Below are 14,689 nucleotides of genomic sequence, written 5' to 3'. Positions count from 1 at the left end.
TTTTTTAAAGTAAAATAGATAAAACCTAAACTATATAGTTCTTTAAGTTTTTTTAACAATAAATTACAGTGCTAATTACTTATAAAACAAAATGTTGTATATGTATTAGTTTTCACTAACTGGTTTAAATTGAATTTTAGAACCTCAATTGTAATGTATATTACACTTAAAAAACTGCATGTTTACATCTGATCTGATCTATTTCAATATATACACAATGACTTTTAAATGTTTTCATATAAAATTTAAGTTAAAGTCCATAAAACATAAAATCATAAATACATAAAATATATGCATAAACTGTATGGTTTTTAAAATAAAAGGCCTTCACTAAAAATATTTAGTTCTTCATCTAGTATGATACTTTAAGCTTAAGGTTTAACACTTTATCCTTAATTATTGTTAAAACAATCAAAGATAAGAACATTTCTATTACATTGAAAACTAAGAATATAGAATTAAGAGAACCTAGTTTTTTACAAGTTAATCCTATTTTGTATATTTTTATCTTAGCTAAAAGATTGTATTGACTGTTAAAAAAAATTGAAAGTAACTTTCGGTAAATAAACGATCATTCGGTAAGTTTGATAGGTTCTTTCTGTAAGGCACAACCAGAAAAGGCGAAAAAATACTAATTACTACAAACCTATCTTCTCCTCAATTTTTTAACCAAACTATTTCAAACTTTTACATTAAGTCCATAACTAATATTTAAATACTTTAAATTTAGAACTTTTCTAAATTTTGAAAAATATCAATTTTATTAACAAAAACTACACTTTTTGTGTTTTTTTATCTTAAGTTATGATTTTTTAATACTTTTAAAATTTTGAAATTCAGAATCTTTTAACCAACAAAAAAAATATTTACTAAAAATTTAAGGTCTTTAACTTAAAAATGTAAGAAAAGAATATTTTCAGTTAATTTTCTAAGGTCCTAGATAACTGACAATTAAAAAACTTGCAGTCTATACGTTTGTCTCGGACTCTTTAAAAAAATGATTAGATCTAAAAAGTTTAAAAAACAAACTTATTTTGTGTAAAAACGGTCTATATAAACTTAAAGATATTATATAAGAGCCAATGTTAAATAATGTGAAAAAATCTCCCAACTTCCTCTTAAATAGACAGTAATATTTTGTTATTAATTTCAATAAACTTTATAACATTTTATCTATTTTGAGATTAGTTTTTTGAAAACAATACAATAATCTTAGACTTATTTAGAAATGATTCAAATTTTATTATATTAAAACTTAATATTAAAAAACTAATTTTTCAAACACTATTCAATTTTGTATAACATTAATTATACTATATTACTATTTATTAATCTATATATAAAAAAAGAACCGAATACATTTTTTAAATTATATTTTTTATGTAGTTTCTTAAAAGCTTTCTTAATTAATTAAGGTATTTAAAGTAAAAGACTATAATTGTCAAAAAATGTTCAATGTTTTGTATTATAATGTACAATTAATACATTATCATTAAAACATTATCTAAAACGGTAGAAAAAAGTATATTAGAAAATCTGTAAAATGTTGGCAATACCTGTCCTAAACATAAACCAATAGACAAATGAAATAACCAGAAATCAAATTAGTTTGTCTATTATATTCACATATTGAATAAGGTTGTTATAAGAAATAAAGTAAATGTCTATGGAAGCTGAAATCAAAGCTTTGATTGAATGTTCCAAAATAGGAAAACTGTTGAAAGAAAAGTTGATTGCATTTGGATGTAAAAAAGACAATGAATTCAACTCACTCCAGGCTGATATTTGTAGAATAAAAACTGAGTATAATGAAAAAAGTAAAAGCATTGAAAAGAGTATTGTTGAAATTCAGAATGATGACAAATATGTGATGTTTAGTAACAGAATTGTTTCTTTAGAAGAAAAAGTCACAGAGTTACAAAGAAGTTTTTTGGAATTCAAAACAGAGTTTTCTTCCAAATTTGAAAAATTTTAATCAAAGTATTCTACATATGTTGATGCAATGGAAACGATGAAACCAAAAGACTTTTATTCCGAAATCAATACTAAAATTAACAGTTTTGAAGCAACTTATGCTGATATTGTCAAAAACAAGCCAGTTGAAGTTCTTACCGACATAAACAATAAACTTGATGTTGTAAAAGATAAAATAGAAGCTGATAACGAACAAAAACAGATTGAGAAGAAAAGATTAAATATAATCGTATTTAATATTCCTGAAAATAAAGGTGTTCCTCAACTTGATGGCTGCAAGAAATATTTTAAAGTCCTACAAGAAGTTTTAGGTGAAAATAAAATTGAGAAACACGAACTAAAATCCTTATACCGTATAGGTAAATTTGAAGATGGAAAAATCAGGCCTATAATTGTAAAACTCAATGACAAAAATCTAAAGAAAGACTGATTAAACTGAGAAATCTCAAGTATGTGACAAATGAATTTGAAGTTAAAATCTACATAAATCAAGATCGAACCATTGAACAACTGAAAAAATTTAAGAAGCTAAGAGAAGAATTAAAAAGAAAACAAGTTTTAGCAGAACAAAATAATCTCAACATAAAATATTTGATAAAGAACAATGAGATAGTGGAAGCTACGAATCATCTTTTTCGATTCGACACCCAGAAGCTCTGGGATTAATAGGACATACTGTAAGTCAGACGTTTTAAACTTTTATAAAAAACTTAATCTATCTGCTAGTTCTGATAAGATTAATCAGTCTTCTATAAATAGTTATATTTACAGTAATTTAAAGATTTTTTATACTAATATACGATCTGATTTAAATAAAGTTGATATTTTAGAAAATTATTTATATATGAAAGATATTGACTTAATTTTTTAACTGAAACATGATTGAATCCTAAAGTCAATGATGCCGTTATTTGTCCTCGTAATTATAACATTGTCCGAAACGATAGAATAAGTAGGGGTGGAGGTGTTGCAGTTCTCTACAAAGATTCCTTTAAAGTTTTTAGTGTTAAAAATGATTTAAACTTGATTAATACCCTTGGTTTTGAATATTTATGTACAGATGTGATTTTAAAAAAGACTAAACTAAGATTTTTGTGCATCTACCTTCCTCCACTGGCTGCGAAATGTGCCCCAACTGTTAAAAATGTAATTAAATTAATTAAGTCGTTTTTGCCGGATAGCTATTCTTATTTTATTCTCGGGGATTTCAATCTGCCAAACATTAACTGGAGAATTCCTTAGACAAGCTTTAATGAATCCCATGAATTTTTTCTTGATTTCTGCACAGATAATTTTTTAACTCAAGTAATTGAAAAACCAACTCATAAAAGTGGAAACATACTCGATTTATTAATTTGCAACCATTTGAGTTTAGATAAAATAACATCTCTTTTAACTAGTTTCCCATTAACAACCACGTGTGACTACAACTTGATCTCATTTAACATTAAAACTGAAAGTCAAAAAATATATAATTCTAAAGTAGTTTCATATAATTTTAAAAAGGCTGATTTTTTATAAACATTAACAAATACTTGTCAGACATTGATAGGACTTCATTATTTAATAAATCAAAAAATCTCCAACACTTTTATGACCAAATTATCGACTTAATTCAAACTTCAATTAAACTCTTTATTCCACCTTATCCTAAATATAACAAATGCAAAAAATATCCATCTAACATTAAAAAATTATTAAAAGAAAAACTTATTCTTTACAAAAAAAGTAAGAAAGTTAATCATTCTCCAAAGACTATAAAATTAAATCAAAAGAATATGAATTAGCTGTTAAAAAATACAATTTAGAATATGAAAAATCCTTCTGCACTAACCAAAATTTAAAAAAGTTTTACAGCTACGTTAAATCTAAAATTAAATTAAATACTTCATTGCCTCCCCTATTTGATCACCATAAAAACAAAACAGTAATTTCAGATTTTGAAAGAGCCACACTCTTCAATAAAAATTTTCAAAATGTATCTAAACAAGATCAAAATCATCAAAGTTTTAAGCAACCTAAAAAAATATGCAGTAAAATGAAAAGTTTTATTATAAGTTCTGGAGTTTATTAACACATCGACGAAGCATCTTAAAAATAAAATTATTAGAACGCCAGAGAAAACTCCACCTTATTTTATTAGGCATGCTATTCCATCATTAGTTTTTCCTTTATTATTAATTTTTAATTGCTCTCTAGCATTGTCAGAAATACCTAAACAATGGAAAACATCTTATGTAATTCCAGTATACAAAAAAGGTATCAAACACGACTCATTAAATTATAGGCCAATATCCTTAACCAGTACGTTTTCCCGAATTTTTGAACACATTATTTCCCTAAAAATATTTAACCACCTCTTCGAATTTAATTTGTTAACACCAAAACAATTTGGCTTTGTTCCCCACCGATCATCAGGAATTCAACTATCAACATGTTTACATACTTGGCTAATAATTTACTTAAACAATGAATCAGTCACAGTGGTTATTAGTCATTAGATTATCAAAAATTATGACTCAATATGGTTTTGATGATAACTTAGTGAATTGGTTAAGCGATTTTTTAAATAGTAGGACACAAAGTGTACTCATTAACAACACATTATCAGATCCTCTGAAAATTCACAGTGGAGTACCACAAGGTGGAGTCATTGGTCCTCTTCTCTTTTTAGTTTACATCAACGATATCACTTTTAATACTCACATTCAAAGCGAAATAAGTCTATTTGCAGATGACGCAAAAGTATTTAGCAAGTATAAATATAAAGAATTTTTCAATCAGTTTTTTGTTTTTTCTAGGACCAATTATAGTTTGAGAGGAAATAATAAAAAAATAAAGTGTAAATATAATTTTAATAACAGTCAGTGGCAAAATTCTTTTTTTCTGCAGAACAATAAATATGTGGAATAAGTTACCGCAGGATGTGGTTTCGTGTGGGAGGGTGGAACAATTTCGATTAAAACTAAAAAAAATCGATTTAAATACAGTACACTACCGCTTAAGTACGCAAATTGAACCCGACCAATAAGTGCGTACTTAGCACGGGTAGTGCGTACTTTTTGACGATATAGTATAATAATAATATTTAGTTGTTTGTTTTCTTTCTTACAACTAGCTACCAAATAATTAAGCCAAATAAACAAGTCATTTATTTTAAATAACATTTAAAACATAATTCTAATTTGCAAATTTTTTTAATAGATTTTAAAATGATTTATTTTTTCTATAAAAAGCTCCTACATAATTAATACATACATTTAATATAGAAAGTCAATGTCAGTCAATGATTTAAAAAAAATATTAAGCTACATTTTGTTTTGTTAGAGGGAAAGTACCAAACTACTTTGTGTTTACCAAACATTTTCAAAACATCAATGTATGTACATTTAAATTAAATTATGACTTAACTATTTTGTATATGTAGATTTTTTAACTTTGTCATCTAGATTTATTTATTTTATAGCATTACAGCTCAAATATCATTATTCTTTTTACTTTTCTGCAACCACTACATAAGTATTTAGTTTGTTAACATTTAATAACAGGACTGTCTCAATCTCAGGCTACTTGACCTACTCAGGATTACTCACCCTAGTTTAAAAGTTGTGAAAGTATCAGGCTAACTCAGCAGGTTGGCCATTCTACCTGGAAACATAAAATAATCTGGAAAAACTTGATGATTGAAAATTTAGGCAAAAAAACTGGAATTTCTTGAAGTTCTAGTATAACATCCTTTACTTTGTCTTTCTGGATAAGTGCGTACTTAAGGCGTGATGCGTACCAAAAAAAGTGCGTACTTAAGCGGTAGTATACTGTAATATAAACACAAGTAAAATACAGTGATTAACGAATAAAAATTCATTGTAAAATATTAGTATCACTAAGATCAATTTTTCTTACTTACGCCTTCCCCCTACAGATTATAAGTTTTTATATATAATTTTTGTAAATGTGTAATCTTTTTTAGTCTATGCATAGATTTTTATATGAGAATTTATTTCGTTTTGTTCTATGTGCATACTAAGTTATTATTTATCGAACAGGACTATTTGTTTGTAATTTTTTTTTTGATATTTTACTATGTTATTTTTAGATTTTAATTTTCATTGAATGTAATTTGTTTGTTTCTTTTTTCTTGTGTATTGTTTAAGCGGCTCAGGTTTTAATGCCCGAGTCCATCTTTGCACAATAAACTCCAATAATAATAATAAGAAAATACACTGTTCAACTAAGTATGCAGAAAATTATCTTTGTTCCCACAAAATTAAACACCTAACTTTCTTCGGGAGCACAATATAATTACTATTATTAATAAAACGTTCATATTTTTTCATTTTTATTTAATTTCCAACAAAAATGTTATAAGCAAAGTTAAGAAAAAAATATTCAAATTAACCACTAAAAATACGGGTTTACTAAAGATTTGAGCAACATATTCTTATATATGGATTATAAATCAAACTATCAAACTAGTTTATACAAAATAGATTCTAATAAATGAGGAATAATAAAATTATTTTAAGAAACCTTATTAAGAACCTAGAGGTGACACTTGAAAATCTAAATAATAAAAATAAAGTCTAGTAAATAATAAAGGGAAACTCAATTCAAAACTTAAATGTCAATCCTTACGTTATTGAACACAAAAAACTTTAATATTAATTTAATTTAGTATTAACTATAAACAAACTTCTTTCCACATAAGTTGCACAGAGGAAGGACAAACTACCAACAGCGGCCACTTGCTTCTGTAATACGCAGCAATACAAATTGACTGCACAGTTTTTCCGAGGCCCATGTCATCCGCCAACAGTATTCTTCCCTTGTTTTGTATTGCAAAGCTGTAAGTTTATTAGACTGTTTTAAGTTGCTACTACAATTATTAAATTTCTGTGCAACTATTCTACCAACAAACATAAATTTAAAACAAAAAATCTCAATAGAAACTGGTAAATAGCAGTACTCAAAGTTTGGAAACTTTTGTTCAAATTTATAACTTCTATAAGAAAAAGACATAAGATGTGTAAAATCGATAATTTAACTAAGTCCGATCAACACTTTTTTTTAATTAAGATAGTAAAAATTTATTCAATCTAAGAGTTTTTCTTTGCTCATTCATAGACATCGTTTAAAAAACTCAAAATCTTTCTACAGTTTTTTTTCTAATTTGACTTGCTTTTTTTTGTAAAACTAAAATAAGGATTTTTTAGTAGAAACGATGAAAGACTTTATCATCTATGAGATATTTTCAGAATTAATTATAGTAATTCTTAAAAATCGTACATATTTTTTTTTAAGAACTTATTAATAGTTAATAACCAGAAAAATATAAATTGGGAAACAATTATCTCAGTAAAAAATGTATATAGTGTACTTATGTCTCTTTATTTACAGACTAATAAGCGCAAATTAATTTTATACATCAAAGATTACGAAAATTCTTATCTTTCGTGAGCAAAAATTAAATTTGATAGCCTATTAACATAATCATTTAGCAAATGCACATAAACAGTTGTTAAATAAGTCTACTACGTAATATGTAATAATTTGTTACTATAGAGTTGAGAATACTCAATCATTACTTAACTAAAACATAGTTACTCGTTGAGTAGCGGTTAATAAAAATAATTATTGAAAGCTACACTCAGCTTTTAACACTTTAGAAATATTTTGAAAAAAACTTGCGAACAACAAAAAGTGTCCGCTAGACTCAAACGACAAGTTAGACTAACAAATATGATTTCTAGAGAATCAAAATAAATGTCAATTATACTGTTCATTATTTCCATCTATCTAAAATACAATCTAACCTTTTTAAATATTAAATATTTCTTTGTTTTACTTATTTGATACGCAAACTTAAATTGCTCTGTTCAACCGACAGTGCGTACTCAACCGGCAGTACTCAACCTTGTTGAAACTCAAAAAATTTACTAGGACAAATATAGTTTTACCAAACAACAAAACGTACTTAACACCTTTTCTTTGAAATGGAAATAGCGAATCTGCTAACTTATTTCCAACCTTAGATTTAAAATCAACTTCAGCTTCCGACGAGAGTTTTTGGTTTGTAATTACATGTCTAAACGTTTTGGTTACTACTTCTGGTAGCTTTTCTAACAAAACATCTTTCACTTTTGATTTAAAAGAATCAACTGTAAAAGTTTTATAAATGAAAAAAAAATAAAAAAAACTTTATATTAGTAATAGCATTCTTAAGTTATAAATTTACTAAAACACCTTAAATATGTTTATAATTAATATAAGCTTGCTAGTAGTTTCTTGGTTTTGGGAATCAAACAAACTTGAATTAAAATATACATAAAACTGCCTAACATATGTGTTGTTCTATAAATTCTAAGGTACAAACAAACATGTTCTATTAAACTAAATTTTGAGAAAAATATCATTTGAAAAAGCAAGCAAAGACATTTTTAGTAATAAAAAACTTGATTAAAATTTTCTGTAAGTATTATCATAATTTTTAAATAACAACTTTTTATAACAAAGTAATCTTTTAATCTAACTATTGAAAACTATTTAATAAGATAGTTTTCCTGCATTTATAATGTTTCCGTACAAGTACAAAGAGTAAAACATAAACGACAAAACAGCTTTATCTAAAGCTTATATAATCATTGGATATATATAAGAAGGTATAGCATTTTTGTTTAAAACTTAGTTAAATTGAAATATTTGTTGGTAAAAGCGATATTTACTCTAAAATTTATTAAAACAATAATTAAGTACTGTAAAAAACCTACCTTTATCTAAATTAACCACTGCTAATGTTTATATAGTACTAATAATTATATTTTCCCTACGCCTCTCCCTTTAAAATATTTAATCGCTTTATCATTTATAACAATAAAATATTAGTTTAAAATTTAAGGCTACTAAATATTCCTGAATGTATTTTAATTATTAATCTGGTAGTTTGTTTTTGGCTAAGTGTATTATTTTGTTAGTAGGACTTTTTATAAATACGTATTTACCTTAAATACTAAATTATTTTTGTACACTAAAATTTGTTTCTTTTTACACTCAATAATGCTAATTTTATGCTATTTTTAGTACATGTTTAAGTTTTTAATTTTATCTATCCCTACTACATTTTTAAGTATTATTACTACGTGTCTATTTGATATTAAACTTTTTTTTTTATCCTTGTGTGTCTTCTGTTTATGTGTTCCAGGTGTTGGTTTTTGAGTCAAACTTTGCAAAATAAACAAAATAATAATTTAAACATTTTGGTTAAACAAAGTTGTAAAATAATAACAAATCTGATAGAAAAATAACTATTTATATATATATACAACTATACAGTTTTAACGCTTTTTACTATTCTTTTAACTCAAAACTAAATTTTATTAACGCAGCTACTGCTACCGTTTATTAACGCAGTTTATGGTGACTAGAAAATTAAATCAAGTATTATACATAGTTCGATAAAACTGGATTTCTTAATTTCAAAATTGCTTTTTTTTTCATGTTTGAAGTTTTTCAGACTTATGTAAACTTGAATTAAACCAGCTTTTGCTATGTTTCAGTGTAAAAATACACATAATTTTGTTATAACTTATGTAAAATGACAGCTAACAAAAACTATACAAAAGTTACTAAAATACTTATTAAAAACTATTCTTTTTACCATTTTTCTTAATTTGGTAAAGTGTTAATCTAGAGAAAAAAAGATAAGTAGCTTGAAAACTCAAATTTTGAAAATTTTTTTAATTGCTATTTTATCAAACAAAAAAAGTAAGTAAGATTCAAAGCATTGTTGTTAATACCTAAAATAAGTTTAGTTCATAACAATAAATTTAATTTAATTTTTTTTTTAGCTTTCCTGTCATATGTTCTTCAATCTAGAAACTTCAAGTTAAGTTTTTCAATTGTGTTTTAGCTAAATGACCCTCAAAATACCCTTAAATTGTCCTAAAAGCACTGTTTAGTTTTCGAAAAATAATTAGACACTAAATTAAAGTAATATATTAAAAAATTTGAGTTTTCGAACAACTTATCTTATTTTTAAAGAACTCTTCACCATATTTAAGATAATGGTACAAACTTTAACTATATATTTAGTGTAGTAGTTAGGTACTACTGTGTAAGTATAAATTAGGTTTTATTTTTGATGTAAATTTATGCAAGTTGTTGGGGTAATTTTTAACTGAAAACAATTAAAGTTGAATGCATTTCAATTTACCCTCTTCTAAAATACTTGGAGCAAAAAAAAGTTTTGAAATCAAGAAATCCAGTTTTATCTAACTTTAATTAAAACTTGGTTTAATTTTCTAGTCACCAAAAAAGAGACTGTCTGCTTGCCAATCCACTGTGAACTAGACATACGAGAACTACTATTATTGTATAAAACTTTATCATAAACTACACAAACCGAAAATAAAATTTACAAAGTCTAGCTAATTAAACTAGTTGTGAAATACAAACATTTTTTTTCTAATTCCATTTTTAACAACAGCTTCCATTATGACTAAACAACTTCATTATAAAATAAAAAAATTACTTAAATTCTAGTCGCTTTACAGGTTCTGTAAAAAGTCTATATTTTATATATATATTGGAGTAAACGAATATTTTACTACTTTAAGTTTTTGTTTTAGCATCTGTTACTTTCTTTTTAATGTTGAAATATCTGATCGTTATTACTTCTGTCGCAGAAGCAACTGAAGTTGTAGATTACACAAAATTTATCAAAAATAGGTATATATGTTTTTATTACTGAAAATAAAACATGATTTGAAGTTTAAAAAGACTTAGTTTTACCATATGATATGTAGGCTATCGTAATTTTTTTTTCATAAGCATATAAGATAAGTTATTTATATGGAAGTTTAATTATTGTGCAATTTTAAAGTCTATTTACTTGTACTAAGCCTGCATTGTTTTAACTATTTTTTTATTATAAATTGTTTCTACCAAGTAGCCGTTTTTCTTAAAGTTTTTTTTTACTTAAACTTGATTTATTTGAACACATTTTTAACATTTAAATACTGTACATTGGTCTAATATAATTTAAATATTCCTCTTTTACTGCAGAATTAATGATAATAATGTTGAATTTTCTACCATTTTTAAAAATAAAAACTTTTTTTTAGTTTATGTCTCTTTAGAGAAGAAAAAATAACTTAAGCTATTATACTTGTCAAAAATACAAGTCTTTTCAGTTATTTAAATAACCACTAAAAAGTCGTTATACATTTATTACATAGGTTATAAGTGAGGGAAAAACTTTGCTAAATTTAGGTATCTTATATTAGGAATCCTATAAAAATATTTGCAAAGGTATTCACAAGAAACGAATTCTATCATAATCATTGGCTACAAACAATATTTTTAGTCTAGACTGTAAAATTTTAATTGCTTTGTAAAACTGTGTTCTTTAGTTCTTAATTTTCTAGGTCCTACATATTTAAGTATTTTGCAACTAGATCGAAAATTTTAAGATAACCTTAAGCTAACCATTAGCATTGAGTTCTTAAGTAGGCAGTACTTTCTGTACGGCAGCAAAACGTGGTCACTATCAAATACGCAGGATAATAAAATTTTCAACTTCCACCCACGATGCCTTGCACTGTAAGAGTTGGGTGGTGACAAAACATTAGAAACGAAGAATGTTGAGAAGTTCTCGTTCCACCGCTGTGTAAACCACCCTCGGCCAACGCAGTCTTTACTTAGCTATTTACAGAAAATGAGAGACAAGCGCATATAAAAAACTTTACTGTACAGCGATTTGTTTTTTTGCAAACGTAACGTTGGTTGCCAAATTACATTACAAAGAAGTTTACAAGCGCGACCTGAAGAATCTAAAAAAAGCAATCGGTGATAGAAAAAGCTAACTGATGACCGCGTTAATTGGTGCTCTCATCAGTAAGAAACATATGAGCTAACATATTTAAGCTTAATAAAGAAAGAGTACTGTGAAAATTTGTCATTATATATTCCAGTGAACTTGCTTCGCTAGAATCTATTAACAAACGATTAATTTTAAGTTTTTAATAGTTTTTTTATATGGATATTTTATATATGTCTGTTTTTGTTTTCATAAAAAATGCATTTTTACTGTAACCCTTGAGGCCTGTCTTAATGGATCACTTTTAACAGCTAAACGCTTAGAGCGTTTGGTGCTTAGGGCAAGATCTACATTTTCCTGCTCCATAATTATAAAAATGTTCAAGAAAGTAAATACTAAAAACAAGAAAATAAATATCAAGTATTCTAATTTTATTATTTAAATCTAGGTGAGAAATCATAACAAGCAGTTTTACAGTTACACATAGTTTAATCTTTATAATTTAAATTAACAACAGCTTATAATCAACAACAATTTATAAACAATATGTACAAAACTAGTGCAAAAACAGCTTATAATAACAACAACTCAATAAAGTAAAACATTAACCGCTAACAACACTTAAATGGCGGAAAATAAAAATTATAATTTAATAAAGAGAACAAATTTGTTACAATAAAAAACTTCAATATGTATTTTTTAAGTATTTACTTACACTTTTTCAGACTCGTCGAACTTTATTATAACTTTACACAAATACATGTCGTTAGTTTTAATAAATTTACAACTTTTTAAAATATTTTTATTACATTCAAACAATTTGTTTCGTTCAGATATTTTTTATAAAACATCATTAATGACTAGTGTTTTAAACATACAGTTACATATTATTTTTCATCTGACTGTCTTTTCTGAACAAATTATTTGAAACTTTTAAATACAAACTATCAGCTATTTCGTATATTTATACTATTTATTAATAAATCACAACTCTTATACTGATTAAATAAAATATTTAAACAAGCTTTTTAAGTTTTATCACCTAAGAAAACTTAGTTTAAAACATTTCCAGTTAAGGCAAAATCTAGGCAATACAAGAGTCGATTCATAATCTATTCACATTAACTTTTCAATTACATTCTAATAAAAAGTATTAAAGAAAAACAGACTTATAACTTTTCTGACTGTTTATACTATTCATAATTAATTATGTTAGCTTAAACTTGTCTCATGGCATACAAAAGTCCAGGCTTAGGCTCTGTAGACTTTCGCCGGTATTTTCGTTAATCGTATTAATAATAAACTATCAAAAATGACTTGAACTTTTTACTTTCATATGTAAGAAATACTTAAAAGTTCGAAAATTACTTCAAGAAAAAAAAAAATAACATTTTTTGCAAAAACTTCACTTAATTAATTTTAAAAAGTTTATACTATACCTATGTGATTGTACTCCGATAAATGAAAGCTCCACGTTTTATTGACTGCGTTGTAACCTTTGCTTTTAAAAGATTTAAACAGCTCTATGGAACTAGAGTGGTAGGACATTTCAATTTCAAACCGTAAATTTGGTACTAAACAGCATCTGTTACAAAAGTAGAAGTTTATTGAGAAAAGCGAAGTGTATTTTTCTTAGTTTAAAAAAGAGGCTTATTTTCAACTAAATATTTTATGAAGTACAATTTTTTCTAAAGCTCTTTTTCCGTATCCTTAACCTTTAAAATTATTATATAAACATAAACATTAATGCAATCAAAATTACTTTTATACTTTACACGCCAATAAATACACAATTCTGCAATTAAAAAAGTATTTACCGCAATCAAAGCTATGACATAAGTTAAAAAGAATAATTTCTGATTAATATTTTTTATAACAAGTACCTTTGCGTTGTTTTAATAATCAAAATACAAATTTTATTGTTTTTTATACAAGTTTTTACAGACCTTATAATTTATAACAGGGTTTGTACTGAAAATTTTGCAGTTTTAGCCTGACATGCCCTGATATAGATTGAAATTTTACTTATTTCTTGTTGTTTGGCGCTCAGTTGACTATAACTAGACTAATAACTAGATAAACTGATGTAGCCTATCAATTTAGTTTTAACAGCATAGCCTTTAATAATAAGTTATTTGAGATTGTCTCGCGGTATATGATAGTCTAGGCTTGGGCTTTGTAGACTTTCGCCAATGTTATTGTTGATTGTATTCAATATGAGCGTACAACTGTCTTGCCTAGTGGATAATTTATCGAATGTTGCACAGCAAAAGACAATCCTGACGTCACTGATCAATGCCAGCAAACGGTTGCTTCATGCTTGCATGTATAAACTGTTTGTCGACTAATGACTGCGAGTTTTTCGGTTATAACCGACTGTTGAGTCCTAATCAGGACGAAACCAGACTCAGTCTACTTAAGGCTTGTGGTCTGATGATCGAATTGGTACGATCAAACCTTATGTTAACTAAGAATTTAGGGTATTATGAATCTCACTCAAAATCAATCAAAAATTTAAGTCAACTGGAAATGTATAAAACTAAGAAAAGTTTTAATCATTTTACAAACATCGTTTTTGAAAGTCAGCAGCTTTTTATAACTTACTTTTCCTAGAAAAAGTTGCTCGCAGACCGCTTTGTTTAGAAAAAAGTCTTCCGCGATATGAAGTTGTTTTTAATATACAGTTATAGAAACCTATATGAAATTCTATGAGAAACGAAAATGTGATAAAATATGCAATATTGAAGAAAAATAAAAGTAATTTCTTAATTAACATCCTAGTTGCAAATACAAAAACTATTTTCTATTTAAAAAAAATTGTTATTAGTTGAAAAGAACTTTTTCTAGGTGGTTACATGAAAATTCAAATTCGGACAATTCAAGTTCTAATTTTTTTTAAAG

At 25.9% G+C, this 14,689-nt stretch overlaps 1 protein-coding gene across 3 annotated transcripts in view; it reads right to left on the bottom strand.

Moving 5' to 3' along the window:
• Nucleotides 1-14,689, bottom strand: part of LOC145844411 (SNF2 related chromatin remodeling annealing helicase 1-like) — a 35,009-nt gene that overhangs the window by 13,714 nt on the left and 6,606 nt on the right. For all 3 annotated transcript variants that reach the window (XM_082951809.1, XM_082951810.1, XM_082951811.1), the window contains exons 3-5: nt 13,228-13,373; nt 7,949-8,132; nt 6,668-6,818 (exon numbers count right to left, since the gene is read on the bottom strand). In XM_082951809.1, coding sequence (XP_082807935.1) covers nt 6,668-6,818; nt 7,949-8,132; nt 13,228-13,373 — 481 coding nt within the window. The remainder of the gene's footprint in view (nt 1-6,667; nt 6,819-7,948; nt 8,133-13,227; nt 13,374-14,689) is intronic.

This window comes from Thalia democratica, chromosome 9 (assembly GCF_965202585.1).
Source record: "Thalia democratica chromosome 9, ktThaDemo2.hap1.1, whole genome shotgun sequence".
NCBI classification, from domain to species: Eukaryota; Metazoa; Chordata; class Thaliacea; order Salpida; family Salpidae; genus Thalia; species Thalia democratica.
Note: the sequence above shows the minus strand (reverse complement) of the source record. Positions and strands in the feature narration are given on the sequence as shown.